This window comes from Helianthus annuus, chromosome 2 (genome assembly GCF_002127325.2).
Source record: "Helianthus annuus cultivar XRQ/B chromosome 2, HanXRQr2.0-SUNRISE, whole genome shotgun sequence".
NCBI classification, from domain to species: Eukaryota; Viridiplantae; Streptophyta; class Magnoliopsida; order Asterales; family Asteraceae; genus Helianthus; species Helianthus annuus.
Window position 1 is genome coordinate 161,296,366 of NC_035434.2, and position 26,594 is coordinate 161,322,959.

The 26,594-nt window shown below is 38.1% G+C and overlaps 5 protein-coding genes across 5 annotated transcripts; 2 read left to right on the forward strand and 3 right to left on the reverse strand.

Moving 5' to 3' along the window:
- The first annotated feature begins 3,353 nt into the window (after positions 1-3,353).
- On the forward strand, positions 3,354-3,767 carry LOC110899282. Its single transcript, XM_022146163.1, has one exon. It carries the CDS (start codon positions 3,354-3,356, stop codon positions 3,765-3,767), a length of 414 nt encoding a protein of 137 aa, XP_022001855.1.
- A 90-nt stretch (positions 3,768-3,857) lies between these two features.
- On the reverse strand, positions 3,858-6,273 carry LOC110926207 (NADPH-dependent aldehyde reductase-like protein, chloroplastic). The gene is made up of 2 exons (XM_022169965.2): positions 5,799-6,273; positions 3,858-4,378 (listed from the first exon to the last, which is right to left on the reverse strand). The coding sequence occupies exons 1-2, from the start codon at positions 6,220-6,222 to the stop codon at positions 4,032-4,034; spliced, it is 771 nt and encodes a 256-aa protein (XP_022025657.1). The 5' UTR covers positions 6,223-6,273; the 3' UTR covers positions 3,858-4,031.
- A 4,099-nt stretch (positions 6,274-10,372) lies between these two features.
- Positions 10,373-13,170, forward strand: LOC110926214 (trafficking protein particle complex subunit 3). The gene is made up of 6 exons (XM_022169972.2): positions 10,373-10,533; positions 10,673-10,740; positions 10,837-10,934; positions 11,226-11,325; positions 12,576-12,758; positions 12,843-13,170. The coding sequence occupies exons 2-6, from the start codon at positions 10,684-10,686 to the stop codon at positions 12,963-12,965; spliced, it is 561 nt and encodes a 186-aa protein (XP_022025664.1). The 5' UTR covers positions 10,373-10,533; positions 10,673-10,683; the 3' UTR covers positions 12,966-13,170.
- Positions 13,171-15,542: 2,372 nt separating this feature from the next.
- Positions 15,543-20,424, reverse strand: LOC110926223 (cellulose synthase-like protein D4). Its single transcript, XM_022169982.2, has 3 exons — positions 18,053-20,424; positions 17,082-17,634; positions 15,543-16,312 (listed from the first exon to the last, which is right to left on the reverse strand). The coding sequence occupies exons 1-3, from the start codon at positions 20,422-20,424 to the stop codon at positions 15,902-15,904; spliced, it is 3,336 nt and encodes a 1,111-aa protein (XP_022025674.1). The 3' UTR covers positions 15,543-15,901.
- Positions 20,425-21,846: 1,422 nt separating this feature from the next.
- Positions 21,847-24,991, reverse strand: LOC110926234 (photosynthetic NDH subunit of subcomplex B 2, chloroplastic). The gene is made up of 3 exons (XM_022169992.2): positions 24,552-24,991; positions 22,615-23,058; positions 21,847-22,144 (listed from the first exon to the last, which is right to left on the reverse strand). The coding sequence occupies exons 1-3, from the start codon at positions 24,957-24,959 to the stop codon at positions 21,950-21,952; spliced, it is 1,047 nt and encodes a 348-aa protein (XP_022025684.2). The 5' UTR covers positions 24,960-24,991; the 3' UTR covers positions 21,847-21,949.
- Between the last annotated feature and the right edge of the window lie 1,603 nt (positions 24,992-26,594).

Sequence of the window (26,594 nt, forward strand, 5' to 3'; positions counted from 1 at the left end):
ACTTTGCATCTCTTAGCTGAAATTTCAATAATTGATGGCTGCAAAAATTGTGTCGTTAGTCAACTCCAAAAGAAAATATCAAAAAAATGTTCCTTGGAAAATATACTTTTCCAATAGTGTTTTTTCTTTTAAATATTCGTCAAATTGGTGTAATACTATTTATTTTTTTTGTTTGTTGACCAATGTATTATGTATATCTTTTCTATTCTCTAAATGCATTATTGAAGAAGCAAGACAACATCCGGATTATCTGAACCAGGATACTGAGAATCACATTTTGTTTTTTCTCTTAAATTTAAATCTATAATTAGAAAAAAGGAAAGAAACATGGAGGAGTAGAGATAACTATTAAGAAGAGATTTCTATTACAGCTACAATGGCGGCGGAACTTGACTAAAAGTTTAGCGGAGGCGAAAAGTCATGGGATCAAAAAAAATTCCTATCATTATTTTTCGGGTCGGGTCGGGTCAGACAATAATAACTCTAAATAAAACTAAATAATCTTCATTCATTCAAAGTACTGATTCTTACAGCTAAAAAAACTAAATATAAACCATCAACTTTCATTTATATAAAAAACTAGTTTCAGACTTTATTTAAACTCACTTCAAGTTTAAAAACAATTATAAAAAATTACTAATAGCCCCATTCTTCACATTTTTTTAACTCAATATGAAAATATGTACAAAAAAAGAGGTGGAGACCTCTTATATAAGGAAGGGTACATGAGCCATCATGTTAGACACCTAACCTCTATGGGTCAGAACCAGTTAGGGGTTATGTTTACACGTCCCAACCCACTGTATTGCGAGCTCCATTGCGCTAGTGGGTTAGCACATGAAAGTATTAAAAGCACAATTAGTTGATATATTAAAGTTAGTAATATTTTACCCTTCTAGACCAGCAGTTACTTTGACATGGAACTAAGAAGCTAATCATTTCTAGTATGAGGTATTAAGAAGCTAATCATTTCAAGTAACTAACTAATTAAATTACCTAATGCTAGCAAATATACATCTATTTGACAATGATGTATTTATTATTAGGGGACCGTCAATAATGTTTCTACCTTTTAGAAAAGCCGATTGGGAGTCCGAAATAACCGAATTTAACACCTTTTTGAGTCTATTTGCAAGGATCTTGGAAATGACCTTACTAAAGGACCCAATTAGATTGATGGGTCTAAATTCATTAAGACTAACCGGGTCATTAGTTTTGGGAATAAGAGAGATGAAGGAAGAAGAACAACCTCTTGATATGGACCCAACTTCATGAAAATGATTTGCCGCTGCCACAAAATCTGCCCCCAGGATGTCCCAAAACCGTTTTATGAAACGGAAATTAAACCCATCGGGCCCTGGCGCTTTATCCCCTCCACAATCCCAAACCGCTCCTTTGATTTCCGTAGCTGAGAAAGGTTCAACTAACCCAAAAGCTTCTTCATCAGACAACTTTTTTATGTTTGGGCAACTTAACGAAGGTCTGTGTGCCCAATTTTCTTTAAATCGGTTGGCGAAGAATTTTTGAGCTTCTCTTTTCACTAGCTTCGGATTATTACACCATTGGCCATTAATGACTAACCCGTGTAATTTGCTTCTAGCCTCTTTATTTTTAATCATCCCATGAAAATAAGCCGAGTTTTCGTCCCCAAACGATGACCATTTAACCCGAGATATCTGCTTTAAGTCTTTTAATTTACCTTCTTCCAGCTCCAGAAGTTTTGACTTACATTCAGAGTAGATCCATAAGTCATCCTCCTCCAAATCTCTACTTTCCATAACTTCATCAAGGTTGCATAGATCTGAAATAAGGCTATCTTTTAGAAAAAGAAATCAAAGGCTCTCTTATTTAAAATTGATTTTGAAAAAGCTTTTGACAATATAAACTGGAATTACATTATTTTCTTGTTGGAACAAATGAATTTTCCTTCAAAATGGAGGATTTGGGTCAAAGGCATTTTGTCTTCGGCTCGTTCGTCCGTGCTTATCAATGGTTCGCCTACTTTCGAGTTTGATTTTCAAAAAGGAATAAGGCAAGGGGATCCGCTGTCGCCCTTCCTTTTTATTATCGGTATGGAAGGCATGGTTTGTATGCTAAATAAAGCGGTCGAAAATGGCATCTTCAAGGGGTTCGTATGTCCTAATGGGGGACCCATTATCTCGCATCTTCTCTTTGCGGACGATGCACTTTTATTAGGGGAATGGTCGAAGGAAAATACTATCAACATGGCGCGGATTCTTCGTTGTTTCCATCTTGTTTCGGGGCTCAAAATTAACTACTCCAAGTCAAAACTTTTTGGGATAGGGGCGAATGAGATAGAAGTTTTATCATTTGCTAACTCGATTGGATGTGACATGGGATCCCTTCCTTGTTCATATCTTGGTCTTGTAATTGGTGCAAACATGAATAGAATTAATCATTGGGCACCGGTGTTGGATGCTTTTGATAAACGCCTTTCGCTTTGGAAGGCGTCGGTCCTTTCTACCGGGGGACGAATCACCCTTTTGAAAGCGGTTATGGAAACATTGCCCACTTATTATTTCTCTTTGTTTAAAGCGCCCGCTTATATCTTAGCAAAGTTGGAAGCAAAAAGAAGGAATTTTTTTTGGGGTGGGAAAGATGGAACGAACAAAATTAGTTGGGTTGGTTGGAAGAAAATTACTACCCCCATTGAGGCGGGTGGTTTGGGTCTTACGCCTCTTAGGGACGCAAACATCGCTCTCCTCACGAAGTGGTGGTGGAGGTTTAAAATCGAGAATAATGCCTTATGGAAAAAAGTGGTGGTTTCTATCCATAATTCTAACCGGTCTTGGCCTATCCTCCCGTATTCCAAAAGCGTACCGGGTACTTGGAGTACGATTGCAAAATTGGAAAATCACTTGGCTAATTCTAATGTGAACTTGGGGAAGCTTATAAAGGGGGAGCTTGGGAGGGGAGATAAAATCCGTTTTTGGATTGACCCGTGGTTATCCGCGGACCCGTTACGCAACACTTTCACTAAACTTTTCGATCTTGAAAAGGATAAATCGCGGTCCATAAAAGATTGTTACGAAGAGTCAAACGGTATGGTTACATGGAAGTGGAACTGGAAGAGGACCACTTTTAATGTCGAGGAGAACATGGAACTACAAGATTGCCTTCGAATGTTGAACAATTGCTATACTCAAGACAAAGAAGATAAATGGAAATGGCTGGGCAAAAGTAGTGAGGCTTTCTCGGTTTCAGATATGAAGGACCTTCTGTTTGAAGCCTCCAACCAGGTATCAAATCATTCTCTCAACTGGAGCAAATGAGTTCCTAAAAAAGTCATGATTTTTGCATGGCAAGCAAACCAAAATAGGATCCCTACTAAGATGGAATTAAGTAAAAGAAACGTCAACGTCGGGTCGGCGATTTGTTCTCTTTGTTCTGAAGGTGAAGAATCATGTGATCATTTGCTGAATGAGTGTGCATTTGCTGCTCATATTTGGTCAGCAGTCTCTTCTTGGTGCAAGGTCTCCCCCATATACGCGTTTTCGGTCCCTGAGCTTCTTAATGTTTACAAGAATGTCAATCTGCCAAAAATCGAAAGCAACATCTTTTATGGTATAATTCTCACGACTTGCTGGATTATATGGAAGACGAGGAACGAGTGTGTTTTTTCTTCCGGAATATTGAACGTTACCAAAGCGGTGGAAGAAATAAAATCGTGTAGCTTCCTTTGGATTAAGAATAGATCACCGTGTAAGGATTTAGTTTGGGCGGAGTGGACTAAATGCCCGTTGTAATGCTTTGTTTCTTCTTGTAGTGTTGGTTCCTAGCGTCTTGCTAGGTTTTTTAATGAAAGTAGCCGTTCAAAAAAAAATTTGACAATGATGTATGTGTTAGTGTTACCATTCAAGATTCACCAACCATCTAATACTTCCAATGACAAACTTCAACAATATACTAATTCTTACAAAAAAAAAAAGAAAAAAGAAAAACCACCGACCTGACCCGACCCGACCTAAAATAAAAAAAGACCCGACCCGACTTTTTTTTTCCTTCACAGTTCATATATAACCACCATTGACCCGAACAATCTGACCGTTAACCCACTCTCCGGCGTCACTAACCAAGAACCCGACCAACGGAGCAACATCCTCCGGCACCCCCAACCTACTCAACGGGTTTTCCTCCACTACCCTATTCACCATCTCCTCACTTTTCCCTTCGAAAAACATTTCTGTCGCAATTGGCCCCGGAGCTACACAGTTCGCCGTGATTCTCGTTCCCTTGAGCTCCTTTGCAAGAATCTTCACCATAGCTTCAACTGCCGCTTTAGACGCTGCATACGCCCCGTATCCTGGTCTCAAAGCCACCGCCATTGATGACGTCAGACATATAATCCTCCCTCCACCTATATAAAAGTTAGTTTGCGTTAAAAGAAACCTAATCAAATCATATCAAATAATTACGTAACAATGTTACTATAAACTTCTAACTTGTACATTCTACTTAACACCACCTAGAAAATCAATTTTACCCGTACCCGATTAAACCGAACCAACCGACTTCACTCCTATCCGATTAATCCGGTCCGAACAAACCCGTTACCCGAAATTGATTAAAACTAAAAAGACAAATTTGCCCTCAATTCTTTTATTAGAATCAGTGAAAACTAGAAATATGAGGCTATTTTGGTAATAAAAGACATTCCAATGGAAAGTTTCGAATTCCCTCTCAAATAGGAAAGTTTGCTAAATTCCTTATTGATGGAATTTGATAGAATGTTTTCCAAAAACCAACTAAACATGATTCTTGATGGAATGTTTTCCAATTGCAATCCTAATTTCTTTGAAATCCATGAACCAAACGGCCCTTAAAACATCAAAAACCCGAATAACCAGACCCGATTAACCCAAATAACCAGAACCGATTACATGTACCCGTTAAACCCACCCAACCAACTTCACTTGTACCCGATTAAGCTGAATTGAACAAATGTTACCCAAACATCCGAAACTGATTGTTATTAGACCATGTGTAGTGGTGGAACAAAATAATGTCCCCACCATGGGGCATTATTCGACACGTGTCATCCTAGTCAGCATGGGGCATTATTGCAAAAGTGGTGTAGTGGGCATAATGCCTAATAATGCCCCTTCCAATCATTAAAAAAAAAAAGTAGTTGCGGCTAGTCAAAATCTTCCTCATTGGCTAGTCAAAGTCCTCCTCACACTCCATTGGCCACATGCAGTTGCCTTCCAACCATTTCAGCGTTATAATTAAAACGCTGCCATGCAAATTTTTAAAATAAAACGCCTTATAACGCCTAATGTAGCGTGTGTGTGTGTGGGGGGGGGGGGGCGTTTTGGGGCCTTTTTTTTCAATTTTTTTTAAAAATCACGCCCCACTACGGGTGGTCTTAGACTCGTTGCTCCACTTTAACCAGGCTTTAGAGTTTGGCTTTGGCGTTCCCCCGGAAACCATACCACCGTCTGCCACTTAACAGCCGTTATGCCACTATAAGAGCAGAACTCTCTAGCGCAACACACGGTAAGACTATCAGTTAAACCTTTAAACATCAAAAACCGGAATAACAAAAACCAATTAACCCAAAACCCAGTTAACCAGACCTATGGACTGTACGTAGTTTTTAAAAGACTTAGTTTTGCTATTAAAAAAGTGGTAGCGGCGCAACTTGTTGCCCGTTTACCAACTATCTCGATCTAAATTCATAACACAAAAAAGTTTATATATTACTGAAATATAAAAACGTTTGGCTAATAACCGAACAACACGAAACCCAAATAATAAACCCGATCAACAACCACTACCTCCTTGTTTCAGCCGGTTCGCAGCTTCCTTGCAGCACAAGTAAGCCCCTCTGGTATTCACCGCAAACGTCCGATCGAATTCCTCAAGCGAGGAATTCGGTATTGACGAGTAGGAGGAATCCAAGATTCCAGCAGCATTAACAAAGATGTACAGAGGGGAACCAAAGGCAGATTCCGCTGCATCAAATAGACTTTTCACTTGAACTGGGTCAGACACATCAGCTTTGACAGCAACAGCCCGTGATGGGAATTTGGTATTGATTTCCGAGACTGTTAGATCTGCCTGTGTAGAGTTAGAGTTGTAGTTGATTATGAGTTTTGCCCCGAGAGATGCGAGATGCAGGGAGATGGCTTTCCCGATACCGCGGGATCCGCCGGTTACGATTGCTAGCCGGTCGTGGAGGGTGGTGGTTTCGGCAGCCATAGTTGTGGTTAGTGAATAATGATAGTAATAATTTTGGTGTATATGGGTGTTTTGTTTATATAAAGCAGAAGGAATTGACGAATTGTGGAGTGGTGTAACACTCGTCACTGCTTAGGTCATCTAGTTGATAAGATGATTCGCAAGTGTTCTTATAGCATACGTAGTGGGGCGGTATAACCCCCCATAGCGCCCACATGGCGCCGTGCACACCAAAACCAAGGGCGCTATGCCCAAAAAAAATTTGAAAGCGCTATAATCATAACGGCGTTTTAACTGTGTAATTGAATTTTTGACCGTTGTAAACGGTCATTTTAATAAAAAAAAATCAATTTTTTTTTCAAACTTTCCTTTAAATCATTACCTCCTCTCCTATTTTTTTTACCACACACGCTCAAACACTCTCATCTCTTCCATTTTTTTTTACAAATCTTGATATTTTATACAATGCATCCATTCAACCGTGGCTTCATTCCTCCCCGATCAGGACCCAAACCAAAGTGATAATCCTACTCGCCCCGTGTCGCCGGTTCCCACTAGACCCAACCCTTTCGGCTCCGGTTTTCTCGATTACAATCAACAAAGTCCCGGGTTCATTCTTCTCGATTACAATCAATAAACGTTTAGAGGAGAACCACGAAGTTACGGAGATTATGCGGGATAGACAATGGGCTCACGACTTTGAGTTCTACTCGAAACCGCATGACCACTTAACGGGAAAAGCTTTGAAAATGACGTTGGCACAAAAGGAGCGGATTGAAAAAAAATATAACCTTTGATTGTGTAATTTTTTTTATTCTAGTTTAATGTTTTTTTTTTCTAGTTTAATGTTTTTTATTTTATTGTACTTTTTTTTATTTAATGAAATGAATTTTATTTTTAAAAAACTTACAAATTAATTAAAAAAATAAAAATTTAAAAATGAGTAATGATTACACAGGGGCTTTATGACTACGGCCTCAAATTGCATAACGCCCCATATAGCCCCGGGGTGACGTGGCATGCCACATGTCGCATAACGCCCCCAAAAGGGCTTTATGACTACACATGGCCTTAGTGTGGGTTCATACAGGCAGGCAATGAACGATTTGAATTAGGCTTTGTGTAGGGTTGTTAATTTGATTCCTGAGCCTAACCAGGTTTTTGTCCTATCGTGTGTTACGTGAGAGAGTTCTGCTACTGTCAAGTGACAACCGACGGTATGGTTTCCTGAGTGAACGCTCAAAAAAGCCAAACTTTAAAGCCCGTATAGACCCGGTTAAAACGACATAGTATGGCAAAGTGGAGTAATACGAAGCTCTTCGATTTGGAAAGTATGATAAGCTTCACCCTTAAAAAAAAGTAAAGGTTTTGTTACGAGTTTTTGAATAGAAAGAAAAAAAAGACTTGATAAATGTGAATAAGCTAATTAAGAAAGTGATGGTTTTGTCATGAGGTTTTTTTTTTTTATAACTGATTTTTAGATTTCAATCGGCACTAAAACCAACTTTTTATATACTATACTTTTCCTTATTGTTATTTTCTTTAAGTGTAACTTTTTTTGTTTGTACACCTCAGTTTCTAAATTGAAGAGTCATGTTGTTCCATTTTAAGGAGACTATGTTCTTTTTTGTTTGTACATCCCACTTTCTAAATTGGAGATTCATGTTGTTCCATTTCGAGCAGGCTATATTTCTTAACTGGACAAGACTAATCAGGTCAATTTTAATACGTTGTCATTTGATGGTATAAATTTAAGCTACTATATGTTTCAAAGTAAATTTAGTTTGTAACCCTCTAATGTTGTAAATGTCACTTTAACCATCTCAAGTTTCTAAAGTTTCAAGTTTACCCTATAAATAATTTCTTACGTTTTTATTTTTATGTGCGTGTCGGTATAAATTCGAATTCGTCACTTTAACGTAATTTTTGCTTGGAAACGAATCGGGTCAATTATATAATGTTTTACTTTTACGTACGTTTTGAGTTGAACTACGTTTAGACATAAATTTTGTTTGAAAACAAATCGGGTCAAATATAATACGTTTTCATTCGACAACATAAATTTGAGTTACTATACGTTTCGACGTAAATTAAGTTTGGAAACGAGTTGAGTTGATTGTAGTTTATACTTTATCATAGCGCGTACGACGCCAACACATGTGTTTATTTTATGTATGTTTTGAGTTGGTCTACGTTTCGACATACATTTTGTTTGGTTCAACCTGACATATTTTACTACATGTTGGTTTGGTTCGGTTATATCGTGTATGGGTACATTGACAACCATAACCTACTCGGTACTACCTTTTTTTCCAGAAAAACGATTAACAAACCCGTTGGTTTTTTTGGGTACGCTTTTATCAGTTATGGATCGGTTAATTCGGCTTTTTTGCACACCCCTAATACCGTCTATATGTTTTGCAATTACAATTAACAAAAACCAAGAAAAATCACTATCTAGGGTTTGTTTGTACTTGAAAAAACCGACTTTCCCTCATGGACAATTGTATGTGACACTAGCAAGTGTAAAAAATAGAGACGGAGTCAAATATCTAATATTAGAGAAAGTTACAAAACTTACAAATAAGACAACAAATATGATATACAAGGAAATCTTTAGAGACTTATGATTTGCTTATTCGTTTGTGAATTAAATGTTATTTAATTTTTTTACAGATTCATTATAACATTTCTTTATTTTAAATATCATTACAAACTTATAAATTATATATTTGACATTGTTTATCCCGTCTACTACACAAGTTATATATTCAGGTTAGTAAGCATGATAGTAACAAATGCTTGAATCGGATATGTAACTACTTTGGAGTTAATTATTTAATTGTATTTATAGGTGAAGAGTACCCTAAATCAAAGTAAGACAGACCATGTGGTTTCAAGTTGTATTCAAGTACGATAGTAAGCATGATAGTAACAAGTGCTTGAATTGGATATAGTAACAAGTGCTTGCACCTAAGAATGAAGTTGTGCATGAGATTAATGACAGGTTGTTATCAATGTTTCCAAATGAAGAAAGAGAGTATCTTAGTTTTGACAGTCTTTGCTCAATTGAGGACGCTAATTCTACACAACAAATGATATACTCTTCGGATGTGCTCAACGGTTTCAAAATATCAGGCTTACCAAATCATAGGTTAGCGCTTAAAGTTGGTGTTCCAGTAATGCTACTACAAAACATTGACCATCGGAATGGTTTGTGCAACGGTACAAGGCTACAGGTAGAAAAACTGGACAACCATGTAATGGAAGGCGGAGATAATATCTAAGCAAATATTGGCAGTCACACATATATACCTAGAATTAATTTGACCCCCTCTGATAAAAGGATTCTTTTTACTTTTCAAATGAGACAATTTCCACTGGCCGTATGTTTCGCAATGACAATCAACAAAAGTCAAGGGCATTCACTTTCTAGAGTTGGTTTGTACTTGAAATAACTCGTCTTCTCTCATGGTCAGTTGTATGTTGCTTTATCAAGGGTAAAAATACGAGATGGAGTCAAACTATTAATACTTGACAACAACAGTAAACCTACAAATAAAACAACTAACGTGGTTCATAAAAAGATTTTCAACGAATTGTGATCGTTGCATATTCATGTATTTCAATTTTTTTTTGTCATTGTAATCTAATATATTCGTTTGTGTTTTAACATATATAAAATCAGGGTTGGGCTAGACAAAAAACCCTAAAAATTTTAGGAAACTCTGGAAACTCAAAGCTCCCGATTTTTTTTTGTTTTGAAAAAAATAACACATGTAATATACATGTTTTTAAGAGTTTTGGGCCAAAAAAAACAAAAAAGCGCTGAGTACTTTTTAAAAAAAAAATAAACAAGTTCCAGAAACTTCGGTGACTAACATGTGTTAGACAAAAAATGCTGAAAGTTGCTGAAACTTGTTTATTTTTTTAAAAAGATCCCTTCGGCGCTTTTTTGTTTTTTTTGGCCCAAAACTCTTAAAAACATGTATATTACATGTGTTATTTTTTTTAAAAAAAAAAAAAAAAATGTCGGGAGCTTTAAGTTTCCCGGGTTTTCTTAAAATGAAGGGTTTCCTACCTAGCTTTAGCCTATAAAATCATAATATTAAATATTTTCTTTTAGTAACCGGTTAAATTCACGAGTTCATGAACTAGTGAAATCTTGAACTAGGCCCAAAGTAAGTTCATGATATCAAGTCATAGGCCTACCTAAATCTGGACGAAACCCACGGGCAAGCAAACAACCAGAACAACCGACTGCAGCTTCTTCTTCTTTGCACTCCTGCAAAACCAATCCTCCGATCCGATCTGAGATCCACCACCGTCCAGGTATATTTATTTAACCTAATTTCACGATCTCCTCAACTGTTCATTACTATTCAAATTAATTTCTGCATTTCATACAAAATTAGGTTTCACTTTTTTCTCCTTACAAAAGTATTATTAACATCTTGTAATTATGAATTAGACGTTCGTTCAATGGCTCCCGCTGTTCCTAGATCCGGTGACGCTATCTTCGCCAACGTTGAGCGTGTGGTAATGTTTCTGCATCTGAAATTCATTGTTTATAAGATATGCGTACTTGATTTGTGTTTAGGTTTTGAATTTGTCTCTTGATTTGATTGTTTGTAGAACGCTGAGTTGTTTACTTTGACCTATGGAGCGATAGTGCGACAGTTGCTTACAGATCTGGAAGAGGTCGAGGAAGTTAATAAGCAGCTCGATCAAATGTATGCATTTTAGATTGCAAAATTATTATCCTCAGTTTCAACTTTTGTGTGTAAATATCGGGTAAATGAGGCTAGAAACCTATAGGAATTCTATAAGTATTTGCGCCTTGGGTACGAAAAGGAGTGCGCTTGGTTCTTTGCGCCTCGGTTTTAGACCTTGTCGCTTTTGTCGGCTTTTTAAGACCGAGTTTCAACTTCATGTCTACATATGAGCATGACTTGCTTACTTGTACGTGCTATCTGGATTCATTATTCTGATGGTCTTTGTGTTCGATTTTGTTGTTTAATCAGGGGTTACAATATTGGAATCCGGCTAATTGATGAGTTTCTTGCGAAATCTAATGTGACTAGATGTGTTGATTTTAGGGAAACCGCTGAAGTCATTGCCAAGGTATTGTTATCTTCTCTCCTGACTTTTTTATATGTTTGTATATATATATTGTGTTAGGATCGAATACAAGTCGGTTTTTCGGTGCGAAACATACGGAGCAAAGTAAAAATACACGCGGTGACATTTTGTAAACTGTTTAATTACACCACTGAGCAAATAGTTATGCTACTTTTAGTTTCTTTTTTTGCAACGGAAAAACAGAACTTTTATTACAAAACCAAACAAATAAAGGCACCATAGCAAGATGTATCATTTATATCTTCAATCAGCTTACAAATCGAGATGCTTCTGTTATTGAAAATTTTACCGTTCCGCAATTGCCACAAGCTCCAAAGAGTCAATAAGAAAACTGCATGTGCAACCTTTTTCCTTTTCAACGACATACCCATCCATTAACACTTTGTAACATTTCCCCCACCGAGTCAAAAACGTAACCTGCCGGCAATTTAAGCCACATGAAAATCTGAGTCTATACTGAGTTTGCAGTCGTGCAGCGTATCCAATGGAAAGATGTTTCCTTTAATACTTTACCAATAGACTACTTTTAGTTGTAATGTTGTAATTGTTAAACTACAACAAATTGAAGTAGCGTAATCTATGCAGTTAATGCGGTAAATTATCGGATATCGGTCAAGGACCGATATTTGAAATATAGGTTGTCTCGGTGAGATATCGATGGGATATCGGTAATTTTAATATAATGCAAAATTTATATATATAGCAATTTAACACCAATAATTCAGTGGTATGTCAGTGATATATTGGTTATATCGGTGATATATCGGTCAAATATCAGTGATATATCGGTCCATATTGCCGATAATACCGGTACCGATATTTTGACCGATACTTGACACAGATATTTTACTAAGGGACCGATGTAACCAATATTTCACTGATATTAACTGCATAGAGCGTAATTAAAACTCTACTTTAAAACTGTAGTGTAATAATTACACTAGTGCTTGCGCACATCAAAAGCTATTTGTACCGAATGTTCGAATCCCACTCATAGATATATATGCGTGTGTGTGTACTTATTTTGGGGCTATATGGGTGGTACATAGTTTATCAACATTGTTACAATCATGAGTTATGTCCTTTTGGATGGCACAATATGTACCGGGAAACATTTTTTCTGGAATGTGAAATGTATTGTTTCTGCGTTTTGATCGATCAATATGTATTGTATCCAAGTTATGTGTTCACTGATACCCATTTTTATGGTCTCGATTGATGTCTCCAAATAGGTTGGCTTCAAAATGTTTTTAGGGGTAACTGCATCCGTGAGTAACTGGGATACAGAGGGAACTTGTTGCAGTCTCATTCTGGAGGATAACCCGCTTGTAGACTTTGTCGAGCTTCCAGACACCTGTCAAGGCTTATATTACTGCAACATTTTAAGTGGAGTTGTCAGGGGAGCTCTAGAGATGGTATGGTTTATCTGACCCGACACGTTTTTCTCACGTTAAACTTAGAATAAAGTGATGTCAACACTTTTTTTGTCACGTTTGTAGGTGTCGATGAAGACTGAGGTCACATGGGTCAGGGATATGCTTAGAGGAGATGATGCATTTGAGTTACAGGTGAAGCTTCTTAAACAAGTTCCAGAGGAGTATCCATACAAAGACGACGAGTAACGTGTTATCTTTAATCTTGATTAATGTATATACATTATGATTTTTGCATTTCCTTTTTGGTTTGTAATAAACTGATAACATGTCTTTAGTACTTTGACTTATGTTTTGTTATGCTAGAACATGTTTTGTTTCCTTCATCTGGGAGCGTTGCTGTATTGAAGATTTGGATAGTATTATTATTGTTATAAGATTATTATTTAGTTTACTCATGGGAATGACAAGGAGACGGATCTTGTGGGTCCCAACTCATGTGGCCATGCATCAGGGGTCACAAGAACAAGGATGGGCGAATTGGGGGTGATTTTTTGTTCTCGTTCCAATTTAATGAGGTATGTGCAAAGCTCTCAGGTTTGCTATACATATAGTTCTTTATTATGTTTTGATTTTTATTACATGTTGGTATTGCTTATAATATGTTATTATGAATTGGCACATTATATTATTTCAACTTGTATTTTATAAACAGAGTAGAAATATATATATATATATATATATATATATATATATAGGTAGAGGATCCTGTAAAAAGTGCTCAAAGTGTAAGAAGTGTGAGAAGTGTATTATAACACTATATATAATACTATATAACACCATATAAACACCGTATAACAATATATAACACTATATAATACCATATAACACTATGTAACACTATATATCATTATATAACAAATATAACACTATAGGTTGTCTGATAGCATGTCTATGATAGATGTATAGTGTTATATTTGTTATATAATGATATATAGTGTTACATAGTGTTATATGGTATTATATGGTGTTACATATTGTTATACGGTGTTTATATGGTGTTATATAGTATTATATATAGTGTTATAATACACTTCTCACACTTCTTACACTTTGAGCACTTTTTACAGGATCCTTACCCTATATATATATATATATATATATATATATATATATATATAGAGAGAGAGAGAGAGAGAGAGAGAGAAAGTATAATGTACTTCAAGGCTTAACCTACATTAACATACATGACAAAAAATATAACGTGCGTTATTATCATAGAACGTGCGTGATTATAGTCCCATGCGTGATTATGTGGTCCCATGCGAGATTATGTGGTCCCATGCGTGATTATACCCCTGATCCAACGGTTACCATTGTCTCCTACGTGATGTATGATAAGGCTTTTTGTATGTTAACCTTACTCTATATATATATATATATATATGGGATAGTCTAAAGATGCACAGGCCCAATCGAGTTAGGCATGGTTTTACGCTTGATTAGTCCTGTAGATTGCAGTTCAAAGGCCAGTTCTGGGCAAAGCCTGACAATAGGTAAAAAAAAACGTATTACGGTTTTCTGTTTTGATTAGTCATGTAGATTGCAGTTCAAAGGCCAGTTCTGGGCAAAGCCTGGCAATAGGTAAAAAAAAGCGTGTATGGTTTTCTTTTAAATCAGCCAAACGTATCCAGTATAATCTTAAAGTTACGGGATTGTTTGAAGATGCACAATTAGTCATGTGCGTGGACCGACAAGGCCCAGTCCAATCAGACGTGGTTTTAGGCTTAGGGGCTGTTTGGCAACTTTTGAATGGTTAAGTGTTGAACCAGTAAGAGGTCTGAGGTCTGAACCATTAAGAGTCAGGATAATGCTTAACCCTTCAGAGACAAATGTCTGACCAATTCAGATTAGAGGTCTTAACCATTCAGAGGCAAATGTCTGAACCATTCAGACATCTGCTCACGAAACAAACAGTTTGAACCATTAAGTGCTGCACCAGTAAGAGGTCTGAACCATTAAGAGCCTCATTAAGAGGTAAACAAACAGCCCCTTAGTTAGTCCTGTAGTGGCGTAGTGTAGATTTGCAGTTCAAAGACTAGTCCTAGGCAAAGCCTGGTTTTTTTTTTCAACGGCAGAAATTTTTATTGGACACCCAAAAGATTTACATGCTGCGGTTGCAAGCAAGATGCTAGCGCAGCCCAGCAGAAACAAACCACACTGCATCTTAAACACCCAGTTTGGTAAAGCAGAGACATTACAACTAATCAAAATTGAAAGAAAGCCATTTCGCCGAGTCGATATCATATCTCTTCGCCCTGCTCTTGTACCACTTGGATCTCTGATTTGGAACACGAAAATCTGCAGTATTCTGCGCCACGAGCTCACCTTATTCCATATAACTGACGCCACATAACGTATTGTAAAAAGATGGTCCGAGTTTTCCACCCTTCACAACAACGTCTACATGACGTCTCCCCCGTATGAATGTTTGACCTTCAAGAGTTGGAAGCCTGTCTTGCTCCGTCCTCCACCCAAAAGTTTTATTTTATTTTTTTTGGCACCCATTTGACCCACTCGAACGGATAAAACGAGTCGCGTACCTTGATAAGAGTCGTCTGCAAGACTTAACCGAAATATGTGGATATTTAGCTTGAAACAAATAACGATAACTCATCTCGTTAAAATGTCTTACGAACATCCTGTGATAAATCATGACAAAATTCAGCTAATCTACTATAGGCTAACCTAAATCTAAAGAAAAAGAATAAAACTTTGGTACCAATAGGTCCTGGGTTCGATTCCTACAAGGGGAGTTTTCCCATATTTATTAGGTTTCATCCTGAATTGGTGTAATAGGCATTATGTCTAGTGGAGATGGATATGATCGGGTGGTTCCGCTGGTGGCACGATCATACTCCAGTCCGTCAGTGATCCAAATTTGCCGTTAAAAAAAAATACAATGTTTTTAACGCTTTCCTCTAATTAAAATGTAGGTGTTAATTGATTACAAGAGTTATAATAAGTGTGCTTTTTCTAGTTAAAATGTCTTACTAACATCCTATAAAAAAACAAAACTGACCACTTCAATGCCAAAAAAAAAAAAAAAAAATAGAAAAAATTGCAACTGCCGAACCTGTTCTAATATGGTTAACACTAATGTCACAAACATACATCTTATTCTTTTATGGAAATTTAAAACTAGATCCACCCGTATTTGCATCGGTCGGGCCGGAGTTAGGATTTATAGCAACCCACAACAACGAGAGTGTGATAGCGATGAGCCCAGACCACACAAACACAATCGTTGGCGTCTTTTTTTTCCTTCCCATCAGCCCTTTGAAAAACGGGTACAAATGAGCCAACACCCAAAAACTGAAAAATGCACCCCCGACGAACTTCCCCCATTGTGGTGTTATGCTGTAGATTGTCCTCGAGAATGCAACCACCATCGCAAGAACATTAATCATCGCGATAACAATCGGAGGAATCATGAGTGACGTCCATTTCACAAGATATAACTCGGCGTAAATATCATCGCTATCTTCAACCGCTTTCGCGGTCAATGTAAACGAAATCTCGATTCCGGCCAACACCTATTAGAAAGATGAAAATCAATGCATGATAAACAAAAACCTAAAAAAATCAAACAAGGTACGTTCATGGTCCGGTTCGGCCAATTTTAACAAGAACTTTGGGCGGAACCGTAACTACGGTTTTGGGAAAACACAGACTGGATCGCCTGGGTTCGTTGGGTCGGCCGAACCGACCGGATTTCACTGTTTTACGTCGGTTTTAGACAAAAAAAAAAGTTATTTTTGTTAAAGCATAAATTTTTGTATTGGATTTAAAATAATAATAATAAGGGTTTTTCTTAAATATATATAACCATATATTTAAAAAATTATAATATTAAACTAATATAAAAATGTTATCAAATCGTGAAAACCGAACCAAGAACCAAACCTTACATATTTCGAACCGGCCAAACCAACCGAATTTCTTCGATTCCAATGGTTCAATTGTTTTCGACGATTTATAAACAAATTTACCCCTACTAATTAGTTAGGATAAAGTACACGGACACTCCCTAGTCACTGTGGTTTACCAAAATTTTGGAATTAGTCCCTAGCTTTCTAAAATTACATGGATGGTCCTTGTCATTTGCATTTTTAACACATTTCGTCCACATGCAACAAATCTAAAAGTTTTAGTAGGTACAATGCGTTACAAAGTGCAAACCACAAGGACCAGTCATGCACTTTCGGGAAAAAGTTGTGGACTAAATGTGTTACAAAGTGTAAAGCATAGAAACCAACCGTATAACGTGTAGTTTTATACTTAATCAGTTAGCAATAAGATCACCTTTAAAAGCCCTTGAATAACAGCTGCAAAATGTGCACTAGTCCCAGAAATCAACCAAAACTGCTCATTCCGCCACCAATCTTCTAACGACACTTCCGACCATCGTATTTCCAACACCGCAAGCCCAATCAAACACAACGTCATCAACAACAAGTATATCAAAAATGTCGCATTCACATTCTTAACTATAAAATGACCCGATAACAACGATAGCGCCGGTAGAAAACAATAAACTATCAAAAAAAGTGACGTGAACGGGTAAACACCAACGTTAATGTACGCTAAACGTTGCAACCATTTGAGCCGTTTTGATGCTAAAAATGCATTGTTCCTAGAGAAGAATATTTCCACTGATCCGGTCGCCCATCGCAGAACTTGGTGGAGTCTATCGGTGAGGTTGATCGGAGCTGACCCGCGAAAAGCGTCTCGTTTTGTTAGGCAGTATATCGACCGCCACCCGCGGTTGTGCATTCGATATCCGGTGACTACGTCTTCGGTTACGGATCCGTATATCCAACCCACGCGGTCACCCCACTCGGTTTTGTCCTCGTACCTGAGGTTAAAGGTTAAACAAACTGTAGTTATGAGTCGTGAACAGTAAAAGTAATTTTGTAATTTTAAATAAGAGTAAACTTCCGTTTTGCTCCCTGTGGTTTGGTCACTTTAACGGTTTTGCCCCAAACCTTTAAAAATAGTCATTTTACTCCCTGATGTTTTGGTTTTGTTGCCAGTTTGCTCCCTGCGGGGAGCAAAATGGAAAAACAAACAATTTGGATGGAGTTAGAGGCGGGGAGCAAACTGGCAAAAAAACCGAAACATCAGAGAGTAAAATGGCTATTTTTAAAGGTTTGGAGCAAAACCGTTAAAGTGACCAAACCACAGGGAGAAAAACGGAAGTTTACTCTATTAATTAAATCACTGTTCACAAGGTTTGTGATTTAATATATAGATAATAATATATAGATAATTACCAACAAGAAATTACAGAAACGGCTTCGGCGACTGTAGTGGCGTCGAGCGGTTCGCGGGCGTTCCGGAGGACGCCTGGTGGCCGCCCGTATTTAACGGCCGGGTGGTCGGCGATAGGGCGGCCTTGAAACTCGGCTATGGGGATTGAGTTTGATAAAAGTATCGAGTTTCCGAATCGTCTTGGTAACTCGTTGACGTCGAGTTCGGGGTCGAAATCGGTCGCCTTTAATGCTTGTGTCTCGGCGGGGGATCGAGCGGCGTCGTCGTCTTTCTTTTTGGATGTTAACAAGTCGGGTTTTGGTGGATCGAAACCGTATAGTGCGAAACGTCTGAACATGCATCCGGTCCCCACGTAAAACGGCCCTTGTACACCGTCTAGTGCACGCATGTTTCCGTCGAAGAAGACAGTGTTGTGGTTGGCGTAACGGTCTGAAGGATCGATTCCTTCAAACCGTTGCGGGAATTGAATGTAGCAAATGTCCTCACCGCCTCGGTCCATCATGAAGGAAATTCCTTCTCGAACCGCCATGCAGTTGTATATATAGTGGTCGCAGTCTAAGTTCAAGATAAACGGTCCGTTAGAGAGAACCGCGGATGAACGCACAAGTGCATTCATTGCCCCGGCTTTCTTGTTATGGTCATAGCCAGAACGTTTCTCCCGTGACATATATACAAGCATTGGTAATCTTATATCGACGTCTGAGTAGTCAATAAGGCCTTCTTCCCCTGACCCATATAATGGGTCAGGCGACGGAGGCTTTAACATTACTTGTACGATACCAGCATGATCGCCTTTAGCATGATCACGACTCGGATTAGCCCATGTACCGGGCCAATGAGTTTCATCGGCCATCCATGTGGCCCGTTTAATCTTTATTGGCTCGGTCGGGTCAATACCACGTTCCCGAATGGTCTTTAGTGTCTTTATCTCCTCCCTCGCGTTAAACGCATCCGATCTTCTCCTTATAGAATCCGGCAAATTATTGATCTTCACCTTGAACTCGTCATACTCTCGTTTCATTCTCCTCCGGTCTTTGATGAAATCCGCTCGTTTCTTGTTCTTGGTCGGATCACCTTTCAACGAGAAATAAGAATCTGGATTTCGCGGCTCAATGTCGTGTTTTCGACAAAACGGGACCCATAGATTAGCAAAACTACAAGCCTCCGCCAATGCCTCGAAATTCAAAAGCGCACCACCATCATCCGATATGTAACAAGCGAGCTTCTCAACTGGATACTCGACAGCCAGGATCGAGAGGATGGTGTTGGCGGTGACCAAGGGTGGCTCTTTCTCCGGATCCGCAGTCGATACAAAGAAATCAACACCGGGGAGATCCGAACGACCTGACGGATTTATTTTCTTGTCGCTCGTTTCAAACTTATCACGAAGAAGTTGGAGATTCGTAGATCGATTCACCGGACAAAGCTTCGGGATCTGATCGAGTATCCACGAGAACGCGAACCATATCTCGCATATAATCGACATGAACCACAACCACATTGCATCATCATTCGGGTGCGTAACCCGCCATGTCAAAAAGAAACACAAAACTATTAACCGAACCACTATCAATAACCTATAAGGATTAATAATACCCGCGGGCATTGGTAGCCGCCGCGTGAGCGGCCGCCAAGGTTTATCCGCGGGATCTTCAAAACCACCACCGCCGCCCCCTTTCCCACCACCACTACCGTCCGACGGCCAATACGCGTTACCAACGCCATACGTACCCGACGAATCGTTAAACAACGATTTGTTATGATCAAGCTCCCCATTTTGGTTTCTTTTCACCAACGACGTACGCTTACCGTCCGGTCCGGGTAGCGATAACGCTGCACTAGGCACGTCATCATCCGCGTCCGTTTTATACGGTTCTTTGCACCCGGGACACAACCCCGTGTCTTTTTGCGCATCTAAAAAACAATCGCGACATATTTTAAACCGGCATTCGCACGGAATAATATCAGCGCCTCTCTCATCCTTCACAACCTTGCCGTCACAAGCCGGCATTGCGCACGACGAGCCCTTCGACCCGGCCATTTGCGGGTGCGTCACCTTGGAGTCGATTACCTTATCCATGAGATGGGCGCGAGTCACACTATTAAAACCTCCGCTAAAAAGCGAGTGAGAGACGTATTGTTCTTCGGCTTTCGTAGCCACGGATGCCTCTGGAAGCTCGTTGGGGATGTGCACGGTGTAATTCATGTAATCCCCGGATGAGTCACCGGGCGTATCAACGTCATATTTTGATAAGTTGACGTAACGCCCGCTTGACGTTCTCCGGGCAAACTTCACAGATTGCCCGGAGGACGACGTCCCACCGCCTCCAGCGGTGGTTTTGGACGGTTTTTTAGATGGTTGGGAACTTGCCATTCCCTTGTAACCATCTAATTTTATTAGGTTTTATTTTGGTTTTTGCCGTACAGTTCGAAAATCTATCTGTTTTTTTTTTCTGGATTGTGAATTGATTTGATTGTTGTGGCATAAACGAAAATGTTAGGGGTTCGTAGCGGGCGAGATAATTGGCGAAACAATTGGTTAATATTTATTCTATATATGGCAACTTTCACGATAAAAGTTTTATCCATTAAAACCCTTTAGCGCACCTTTTAGGAGATAAAACTAAAGGTTGAAAACAATTTGTAGATTAGAAAAATTATATCCTATGTCTAACCGTATGTTGTGTATACGGTGGTAAAATCGTACGTTATGTTACCAAAAGTAAAAATCGCATGTGTCAAAAACCCTGAAAATTGCATGTACATACAAAATACAAAATAAGGGAAATCACATGTTCAATAAAAACTTCAAATCGCATGTATAGAAGAATACTTAAATGGCATGTGGAAAAAAATGAAAGCCGCATGTTAGTTACCAGATTTCACATATTGATAATGTATCGCGTACGCATTGTACGTTAAGGCATTTTGTACGTTAACCAGCCTCTGTAGATTAGGGGGGGGGGGGGGAGGGGGGGGGGAGGTTAGATAATCGGTCAACATGGATTCTTATTAAAACATATTTGAGTCAAAACTGATCAAAATGGGTTCGTTTAAACCATTCTAGTAAGAAAAAAAATATCAGAATGAATTCACCCGTTGTACTTGCTTTTATGACGAATTTTATTTGGGTCAAAGTGAGCTTAATCAAAATCGGTTCGTTTCAGATCATTTTGGTAATACACAAAAAATCATAATGAATTCACCTGTTGTACTTGCTTTTATGACGGCTAGTGTCGACAGTCAAGTAACGTTTGTTTGTTTTAAAGAATGTATCCGCAATTACTTTTTCACAAAATTTGTATGTGACCGGAACCAATATCCAATAAAACTTAACACACGTTTTAAAGAGACAAGATTATGGTGGGCAAGGTTGGATAACCGGTGAGTAGATGGTACCGGGTATTGGTACTGAACCGGTATCGAATTTACCGAACCAAAATATTTTTCGGTATCGACTTTTTACGTTTTTGGTAACGTACCGGGTATTTTAAGTAACAGTACCCGTTTTTAGGGAATTTTGATACCGGTTGACACCGAGCACATCTCTAGTTAACATAGATTCTTATGAAAATGAATCTGAGTCAAAACTGGCCGTTTAAAAGTGTTACTAATTTTGTTTAGGTCAAAACGAGTTTTAATCAGAATAAGTTGGTTGCAGATCGTTCTAGTAAGAAAACGCATTAGAATGAAGTCACCCATTGTATTTGTTTTTATGACGGCTAGTGACGACACTCAACACCATAGACCTTTGTTTTCAAATATGCATCCTTCAATACTTTTTTTCACAACTTTGTATGGGATTTACTAATTACCCTTGGCGCATGTACATAAAGTCATAAACGGAATGAATTATGACAAGTTTGTGACATTTAAAAAATAAATATTGTCATAATTATTTACAAATTATCATGTTCGATGACTTGTGCCCCTCTCCACTCCTCACCGGGTTCAATCGTGATCGGAGCCAATATCGACGCCGGACCTGTACATATAAAGTAGCCCTGTCCATATTTTTCCGACAACGATCCAGGACTCGACAAGTATATATCTTCAAACCCCATTCTTATTACCCGAAAAAACAAATCTCGTCCCTGCATATCGATGCATAGATTGATCAAGTCCGCTAGTTATATATAATGTGTAAATATCAAATACAAATGGGTCTTAATATACAAAATACCCTTAACGTACAGAGTGAAGGAGATTTTTTTTTGAATTTTTTCCCTACCACATACGTTTAATTACAAAATGTAAAAAATTAAAAAAAAAAATTCGTGATTTTAGAGTAGTAGAGTAATTATTGTAGGGTGATTATATTACTCTTTGTAGGGTAATTATAATTACGCTACAAAATTACATAATTACTCTACTGGTGTAAAATCACGATTTTTTTATTTATTTTGGGACTAAATTCCGTGCTTAATAAGTATGGGGAATAATTTTAATAAAAATAAAAATTTACTTCTCCAATTCTTATGTTAAGGGTATTTTGTAAATAATTTAACCCTATATATAATTTGTAACTTTTATTGATCAAGAAAATAAATAATCATCAATGTACCTGATCAAGGGTCTCATACTTTGATGGAATAGTGTTATAAAACTCTTTTAATCTCTCCTCAAGAGGGGTACCATAAACTCTGCTAAGTTTGTGCTTCAAAATGGTGATGGGTACATCTTGTACACTCCAAACTCCTCCTTTCTTCTCAGGTTCCCATCCGAAGGAAAACAAGCCTGGATCTTCTGGTTTTAACGCTTCGGATGGGGATAGAATCTCAAAAGGAGAAGATAGAGGAGGGTGGGTGCAATATGAGCAACCTTTGAGCCCATCAACCGCGGTTCCTCCTCTGTTCTTGAACTTGAGATGGCTAAGTATCGCGGTTTTTAGATTAACAGGTTTTCGACCTTTGTTTTTAACTATAACCGCGGTTGCCATGCTTAGAGCATAGAGTGAGATCACATAGGTTATGTCAAGGGTTCCACTGGTGGTGCAACTCAATTCTACCTGTACAAGTGAGTTCCCTTTTTAAATGTGGTATAATATAACCATAAAACACATGTATGACAAATGTCTAAGATCAAAAGTGAGTCAAATGAGCCGAGCTACTCGAGCTTGGTTCGGAAAAAAGCTTGAAACAAGCCGAGCTTAAATGGGCTCGAGCCCAAGTCTAAAAACAAGCTCGTTTAGGAAACGAGCCCGAGCTCGAGCCGGCTCGCGAGCCTAAAAGAGCCCAGTATTTATATAATTTTTAATTAATATATTAAATATACATTTAAATAAGAGTTAAATGCCATTTTAGTCCCTGTGATTTGGTCCATTTTGTCAGTTTAGTCTAAATGTTTCTTTTTCACATGTGGGTCCAAAAAGGTTTCACCGTTGCCATTTTAGTCCACTGGGTTAACTTCTTCCATTTTTTCTGTTAACGAGAAGGGCAATTCAGTCATTTTATATGGCCCGAATTGCCCTTCTAGTTAACAGAATTAGATATAAAATGACTGAATTGCCCTTCTCGTTAACAGAAAAAATGGATGAAGGTAACCCAGTGCTAAAATAGCGACTGTGAAACCTTTTTAGACCCACATGCGAAAAATGAAATATTTAGACTAAACTGCAAAATGGCCCAAACCACAGGGACTAAAATGGTATTTAACTCTTTAAATAATAATTAATATAAATTAAAAAATAAATATTAAACGAGCCGAGCTCTGGATCGAAAAACTATTTACAAGCCGAGCTCAAGATAAAAAACAAAGCTCGATTCAGCCGAGCCCGAGCCTTCATAAGTTAAACGAGCTCGAGCTCGGCTAGGCTCGTTTGCACCCCTAAGTGAGACGGACATACATATAAACGACAAGGGTGTTAATCGTGTTGAGTTGCCAGGATGACGGTTTGGGTTGGCAGTTTGAATTGTTCAAATCCAACGTGGCCCGTATTTTTGTCCGTGTTAAAACATCATCCCCAACCGCCAACACACTTAAAATCTTAATATCATGTAACTCGAGCATGACTCATTAAACCCAATTATTTAAATGTGTCAAACGGATTAGCGGTGATAATCAAGTCGTAAACGTGTTAATCCAGTTGGCGGGCCGTAAAAAAATGAGTTAAACATATCATAAATGATTTCGCGGATCAATATATAAAAAAAAAGGTTGACGAGCTAACATGTTTAATTAAACGGATAAACTAGTTAAACCGAACACAAGCCGATTATTAAATTAGTTAATTATGAATTTATGATAACCCATGTGTCATTATCCCACCCGTACTCAACTTACACCATATATAACTTGAACCATACATTTTAGTAATGTTATCCTACATTGATAACAGAAAACAACGACCCGTATTTCATATTTTTTTAATTAAAAAAAACAATTTAAAAAAATAACATATTTGTATACTGAAAAAAACACACAATCCATATCATCAAAAAAACATCATGACTCAAAAACAACAACCTAAAATCTTACAAAAATACTAAACAAGAACATCACCTGAACAGCATCAATGGAATCAGAATCAGCATCCTTAACAACCCATTGTGACAAATCAACACCTTTCGCTTTCGAATCATCCGAAACACTATCAATCACCAAACCAATCCCTCCTTTACCACCCGAAGTTGTGTACAAAATCTCTTCAAACCCGTCGTCTTTCCAGTAAACTTTCGGTTTATACGAAGTGACATGAGCATTGTTCAATCCAACTTTCAAAGAACTACCATTTCGGACCGTAAGCTCAGCAACCTGATCATTCTCAGTGAACCGGATACCCTTTCGACCGAATCTCTGATCAAGCGTCTCGGTTACGGTAACCGGAGGAGTTGTAATGGAAGCCGTTGCTTTTGGAATGAGTATGGTTGGTTTAGGAAGGGATAAAGATAGAAGAGAAGTTGCAGCCATGAGATTGAAGATGATATGATATGATAAAGTGAAGTCTAATGTTTTCATATGTTTTTGTTGGATTGTTAGTTGTGAATTTTTGTTTTTACCCTTGTACTATTGGGTATTGACATGTTACTACCTTGAACTATGGATGTAACGCCAAGTTGTTATGGTATTTGGTTTTGGTTTCGGTTTCGGTTCGGATGAATGATGAATCTATGTGGCTCGATGGCAAAACGCACCTTACGGTTTGTGGTTTATAAGTGGGGTAGGGGTGGTGATCACTCATCACTCTTTCGTTACTCACAACATTCAATCAAATTCCGCCATATCATCAAACATTATTCCATCACTCACAACCTTTTTTTAGTGGAAATGGTTTATAAAGGGGTATTGGATTTTAATAATCCCAAGTTTTACTAATTGGCCGGTAATAATCCCAACTTCAAAAATTGCCTACAACAGTCCCAACTTGTAAGATTTTGGCCACAAATGATCCTTGTCTAACTGGGTTATAACCCAGTTAGTTTTTTGAAGTTTTGAGCGGCGGAGAAGGTCACTAGAGGTTGGAGATGACAAGTGGTGGTCTCCTTTGGTGGTTTCAGGGGTAAAGAAGGTCATCGGAAAAAGTTGCAGGTCACCGGAGTTGCGTAGATGGTGGAAATTTTAAACTTTGAGAAGCGGAGAAGATTACAGGAGGTCGGAGATGATTGGTGGTGGTCTCGTTTGGTGGTTTCAGAGGTAAAACGGGTCGCCGGAATAAGTTGCAGGTCACCAGCCCAACAAGGTTATAACCCAGTTAGACAAGGATCATTGGTGGCCAAAATCTTACAAGTTGGGACTGTTGTAGGCAATTTTTGAAGTTGAGATTATTACCGGCCAATTAGTGAAACTTGGGATTATTAAAATCCAATACCCCATTTATAAAAAACCCTCAAACGGTCATTTTGTCGACGGAAACAGGCCCCCAACGTTCCATTTTTTTTTTAAATTCAACGCGTGATAAATATCACGCGTGGTAAGTTTCACGAGTGATAAATGATGGTGGTGGCGGTGTACTAAAGTTTTTCACGAGTGATAGGGGTTCCATCACTCACCGCCCCGGGTCCCTGGTGTCGGACGCTAGATTTTGAACAAAGAAATGAGACTGGTATATACTTTGAAATCTACTCATTACTTTAAGAAAATGTTTTAACAAAGGAGTGTACACAACCAATTTAAAAATAACAGTATAAGTTTTTTTTTTTTTATTAATTGCAATCACTTTGGTATCAGTTACATTAGAGTAGGGATGGACGTTTTTTCTCAAATACCCATACCGTACCGTATCTATACCTGTATCGGTATCAATTTTAGGTACTCGGTATATGTATTGGTACCTAGTTTTATTGATTTGGTATTCGATACTTTTGGTATTGGTACAGGTACGAGTAAAAAAGGGTATTGATACCGAATTTTACATAGAACTTTAAATTTTTTTATATTATATTTTATTTCATATTATGGTATTTATGGTAGTCGTATTGATTTTACATATTTGGTACTCGCATCGTATTGGCGGTCGTACCAATTTTACCTATTTAGTACTTGTATTATATTGGTATTCGTGAGGATTTTACCTATACAGTACCCGTACTAGTGCTCAAAAACTAA

Excerpts from the sequence above, each read along its gene's own strand:
- LOC110926214 (XM_022169972.2), top strand. The coding sequence starts at position 10,684 with ATGGCTCCCGCTGTTCCTAGATCCGGTGACGCTATCTTCGCCAACGTT. Across the intron at positions 10,935-11,225 it reads AATAAGCAGCTCGATCAAAT|GGGTTACAATATTGGAATCC; the intron begins GTATGCATTTTA and ends TTGTTTAATCAG. Across the intron at positions 12,759-12,842 it reads TCAGGGGAGCTCTAGAGATG|GTGTCGATGAAGACTGAGGT; the intron begins GTATGGTTTATC and ends TCACGTTTGTAG.
- LOC110926207 (XM_022169965.2), bottom strand. The coding sequence starts at position 6,222 with ATGGCTGCCGAAACCACCACCCTCCACGACCGGCTAGCAATCGTAACC. Across the intron at positions 4,379-5,798 it reads GAACCGGCTGAAACAAGGAG|GTGGAGGGAGGATTATATGT; the intron begins GTAGTGGTTGTT and ends ACTTTTATATAG.
- LOC110926234 (XM_022169992.2), bottom strand. The coding sequence starts at position 24,959 with ATGGCTGCAACTTCTCTTCTATCTTTATCCCTTCCTAAACCAACCATA. Across the intron at positions 23,059-24,551 it reads ATTCCATTGATGCTGTTCAG|GTAGAATTGAGTTGCACCAC; the intron begins GTGATGTTCTTG and ends TCACTTGTACAG. Across the intron at positions 22,145-22,614 it reads AGTATGAGACCCTTGATCAG|GGACGAGATTTGTTTTTTCG; the intron begins GTACATTGATGA and ends ATCGATATGCAG.
- LOC110899282 (XM_022146163.1), top strand. The coding sequence starts at position 3,354 with ATGGAATTAAGTAAAAGAAACGTCAACGTCGGGTCGGCGATTTGTTCT.
- LOC110926223 (XM_022169982.2), bottom strand. The coding sequence starts at position 20,424 with ATGGCAAGTTCCCAACCATCTAAAAAACCGTCCAAAACCACCGCTGGA. Across the intron at positions 17,635-18,052 it reads GTTTCTGTAATTTCTTGTTG|GTACGAGGACAAAACCGAGT; the intron begins GTAATTATCTAT and ends CTTTAACCTCAG. Across the intron at positions 16,313-17,081 it reads TTATTCAAGGGCTTTTAAAG|GTGTTGGCCGGAATCGAGAT; the intron begins GTGATCTTATTG and ends TCTTTCTAATAG.